Source organism: Portunus trituberculatus, chromosome 15 (genome assembly GCF_017591435.1).
Source record: "Portunus trituberculatus isolate SZX2019 chromosome 15, ASM1759143v1, whole genome shotgun sequence".
Lineage (NCBI taxonomy): Eukaryota > Metazoa > Arthropoda > Malacostraca > Decapoda > Portunidae > Portunus > Portunus trituberculatus.
Window position 1 is genome coordinate 19,048,629 of NC_059269.1, and position 5,000 is coordinate 19,053,628.

General features: G+C 32.2%; 1 protein-coding gene across 4 annotated transcripts in view; it reads right to left on the reverse strand.

Moving 5' to 3' along the window:
• Positions 1 to 1,148: 1,148 nt before the first annotated feature.
• The window catches only part of LOC123504056 (glucosamine-6-phosphate isomerase-like), a 14,891-nt gene continuing 11,039 nt past the window's right edge, over positions 1,149 to 5,000 (reverse strand). For 3 of the 4 annotated variants that reach the window (XM_045254317.1, XM_045254319.1, XM_045254318.1), the window contains one exon: positions 1,149 to 3,637. In XM_045254317.1, the coding sequence (XP_045110252.1) occupies positions 3,610 to 3,637 (28 nt within the window). In that variant the 3' untranslated portion in view covers positions 1,149 to 3,609. The remainder of the gene's footprint in view (positions 3,638 to 5,000) is intronic. The other variant, XM_045254320.1, reaches the window with a different exon arrangement.

Sequence of the window (5,000 nt, forward strand, 5' to 3'; positions counted from 1 at the left end):
ATATATATATATATATATATATATATATATATATACACACCATGTTGGTTTTTCATGGGAATTTATGGACTAAAGGAGGTATCTCTTTCAGGTACCTCCTATCTGAAAGCCCATCCGCTAGGGAACCGTTACCCCGAAGAAGCCCTTCCTACACTCCGACCGTGGCCAGAATTTGAACTTATACACTTGGAGACGCCTCAGACCCCAAAGCGCGCGCGGTTCCATTGTTTATATAGTAGAGAATAATGTTAACTCCTATCGTTTACCTTTGATTGTTAATCACGACCTTCAATATCAAAGGTATTAACTAGAAATGTAGAGAAAATAAGAAAAGAAAAATCCCTTGATATTTGATTTTTCATTTTTGTGAGTTTTTTTCACAGATGCAACATATTTTTTTCCATTGTTTAGTGTCTTCCCTCAATATCAGCAAATCTGAGAACTTCAAATTGAGAGAAAAGACAAAATCTAGTAGAAGTAAATTTTGGTATCACTTCAAATCAATTGTTTTTCTTCCTATTACAGCTGCAGTGCTCCATTATTCAGTAGGCTAAGTATGTACATGAACGAACGTGTAATTATTGCTTTATGCTGCAATCAAATACTCAAGGAATCTGGAATCTTCTTCCCTTGCCACGCAATATCATCAGTTTCCAAAATTTTCTAAATATATTTTCAAAACTTTTTTTTAAGTTATCTACTTTTACTTTTATTCCTTTTAAGATAAGTCTATTGAGTCCTAGTCCTAAATTTCATATGGAATATTCCTACACCTTAGTTAAGAATATTTACTTTATCTCCATTCCATTTATTCTGCTAATGCCTTTAAAAACCTCATCCAAACTTGAGGTACTTCAGTACTTCATTTTACAACTATCTGAAATTTATTATTTTAAAATTTCTTCTTTATTACAGATTTGCTCACCATCCAATAGTTGAATTACCTTCTATGTATAATGCTTCCTGTATTAATCATGGTTGGATTCTATTTAATCTACAGAAGATCCTCCAAACAATCACTTTAAAAGAATGTATCCATAACATTCAACCTTCAGGTATTTTCCTGAAGAAAGTGCTAATAGTTTGTAATTCACTGCTCGTTCTGGAATGCACAGCCTACCTGAGAGACTGGCCAAATAAAATAAGACTCAACAGTAACAATTTATTAAGCATTATAAAGCCCATTCAACAATGTACATTTCCACAAGATAAAAAACAGTAAACTATCTCCATTCCAGTAGTCAACTAGCTACTAAATACCTTCACAAAAATAGAGCTTTGATATACTACTAATCATCATACACTGTATTAATTCTTCAAGATTTTCTGAACCGAAACACTATCATTATAAAATCTACATATGTCACATTACCTAAGTCACATCATTATCACAACAATCATTTTGGTCTTTGTGGAATTGGACCTGCCAAGTTTTGTAATCTTAATCTTATGTGGAATGAATCTATTCAGGAATGTGTTCTTTACTTTTTCATAGTAGGAGAGTCCTGACTACTCTTTTTTCAATCTTTTAAATCTGAATTGCAAATTGAGAAAATTAAGCTAGTGTGTGTATATATGTATGCGTGCAGAAGAGTGATAAATCAGGCTCTGTACTAAAATCAATATCATGCAAGGCCATTTCTGAAATGAACCAGAGAAATCATAACAACCTCTCAAGACAATGCCAGTTACCTTACAATAGACACAACAATACTGTATACTTCAACCTAATTACCATTTGCAAGTAGTTAATCAAAAACTAAAATTTTAGTTATCAAGGTGTTGTATATGTAATTCATCAATGGTAATCAGATACCATATACATACACCAATATCAATCAATGCCTCACAAGCCATATGCTCCACCAACAGTTCTGAGAAGACACTGAATTAAATTTCTGGGTAGAACTGAGGTCTGTACTCAGAAACATTGCTCTCTCATTAAGAGTATTTTCAAAGACCACAGAATGATTAGCTAAGTATTTAAGAGCATTTCTCATGTTAATAATATGTACTTAGAAATCTTGTTAGTACATAACTAAAACCATAACACCATAAAGAACTCACATTACTTCCACCAAAACCTTTGGAATGCAGTGGATCTATGGCAAAACAAAATGTTTCGGAAAATGGTCCTGAATCTGATGTACATTTTGGCTATGTACTACTATGCTTAATGAACAAGAGGATAAAATCAGATTAGTGTGAAGTTTACGATACATTTGCAACCTTAAGTAACATTAAAACACACACAGAGAGAGAGAGAGAGAGAGAGAGAGAGAGAGAGAGAGAGAGAGAGAGAGAGAGAGAGAGAGAGAGAGAGAGAGAGAGAGAGAGAGAGAGAGAGAGAGAGAGAGAGAGAGAGAGAGAGAGAGAGAGAGAAGAACATTAAAATCTGGATTCAAAGCAAAGGAGAAGAAATTAACTTGATCTTCAGGAGGATGGAGTAAAAATAGTGTGGAGATTATGGTACATTTTTAACCTTAGGCAATACCAACCAAATATATGAAAAGAATTCGTGCTTAAAAAAGTCTTCCCATAATGGACACAGAAACAATTTGAGTAACAGTTTTATCTTCACATAAAACTAGAGGTTTGTTTATTGTTTTGCTGTTGCTGCAAATATGTTAGATGCCTAAAAAGCATGAATGAATAATGAGGTATGCATATTTACCTCATTCTGAGGAGAGTTTACATAAACATTATGAATTGCCTTACTTTATATAAGTGAAACTTGTGCAGTTCTTAAAGATATGAGATATGATACTTCAATAAGAAAATAATAAAGAATATCTTATTCTCCTTTATAATTTCAGCAATGTGCAATATAAAATGCTGTACTTCTCATTTCACATTAAGTACTTAAAATTTCCATGTATACCATACAGACATAGCTTATGGTCACCTACTTTCTGGCTGTAATGTGATGTTAGTATGTAACAGTTCTTGAAGTTATCTTACATATCCATGAACAACTCAAACTATGACGCTTAAACTCAACTAATCCATCTATAGTTATTGTACATTCCATCATTTACTGCACCTGATTGGGATTAGTTGGAAAAAAAAAATAAGGTTGTAAACATATCATAGGTCAATGTACTGGACATATCAGCCTGTGCATAACGGAGGAAACTAACCTGTGTGCTCAATGTCTGCCAGTTTTATCTTTTGTTGTACTAGCTGGATATGAATGGTGGATATAAGGGTAACAATTGTAAGGGAATTTACTGTATCTTATTTCTAAATCATAGAGAGCAAGTTTTACTTACCACCTTACTTACTTACCAACCAAATCTTAAACCATTTTACAAAAATATTCACCAGGTATTTTAATCATAATATTATAGCTAAAGATAATCTTCAAGCAAACTAAAATTCTGAAATTCAAATGGCATTCATTGCATTCAAAAATATTTGTAAAACCATCATATGGCTAATGTAGTTGTCATTATGTACACTTCATTACCATAAAAAATAAATAAATAAATAAATAAAAATAAAATAAGATAAAAAAATTGCACTACTTGTTGAACACACAGACTGTCCCCTCTCTTAGTCTGCTGAAGTGAGTTGTTTAGGAGAAGGACTCCATCATGTGGTCATCAATCATTTTGCGATGTACTGTCCAGAGATCCTGCAAGACACACAGGCAATGTTACTTTGCTGATTCACAAAGTTATTTTGAGAACTATCAAAATTTTCACTTATTACAAGAGTATTTTTTTCAAGCATACATTTTCACTTGCATCAATGAGCTTCTGGCTTCATTTTTGGTAATTTCTTAAATACTACTGTAGTCATTCATACACAACTACAAAAACAGGTGCACCACTACTAAGTCCACTTCTGTCGGCATCTTAATTAATGAAGGTTACATGCACTTTTCCCTAAACCAACAACTGAACATGTAACAACAAACAAAAACACACTTCCCAAATACACAAAACAAATACTTATCACAAATAAGATTACTAAATATTGGAAAATCTACACATTCACACATAATTATATACAATACAATACTCAACTCAAATACAGAAATACTTTTCTTTTTACAAAACACATTATTCTTCCTTTAAACTAAACTAAAATAACTCTCTATCTATATCTGAAGTCTGTTCTTAAAGAACTCCCATTAAAGGGAAGACTGAGAAATAAAATATCCATTAATACTTTGCCTTGCATATTCTGATCCCATTAATTCCTGCACTTGTATACCATGATCCAATTAATCCCTGGCCTTGTATACTCAGATCCTATTAATTTATGGACTTGCATACTCTAATTTAATTAATTCCTGGGCTTATATACTATGATTCCATTAATTCTTTGCCTTGTGTATTCTGCTTCTTTAAGAACTTTCTGTATCATTATTATATTTTTACTTACATTCCTGACACTATTAACATTGACATCAGCTACTTCATTCACTTCTTTCTCTGGTATAAGCAAAAACTTGTTGGAAATCTTTTTCTTTCATCTACTATGTATGAAATTGTTTAAACTTTCTTAATTTCTTACATATCATAATAAATTACTAAATGTTTTGAAATAGTTGTCAAAGGTCACAAAACATTCCTACAATTTGATGTCATATCCCACAATAAACAGACTCCACACTCCTACATCTTCACCCTCCTTTCCCTGACTCTACTTACTTCCTATCCTGTTACTTTTATCTCCTACCTCATTTTCATTTATACCACTCCTTTTAACTGAAATATCCTTCACTATAACTTACTCTCCCAATAGCTATGCATCATGGTTGCTACTGGTACCCTGATAAAGTGGAGAAAAAAAAAAAAAATTGGCCAGAGCTTGAAAACAGGCTCTGCAGTTTTTATGCTCAATTTCTTTTTGACACTTACCTTAATGCAGGTAATTTTTGCAAGCATGTTTTATTTTTGTTAGATAAGCCTCATTAGTAACAATACTGCTAATAGAATAAAAAGAAAAAAAATTACCTGATAAGACTCATTTCATTAAAGAGAGTAAAA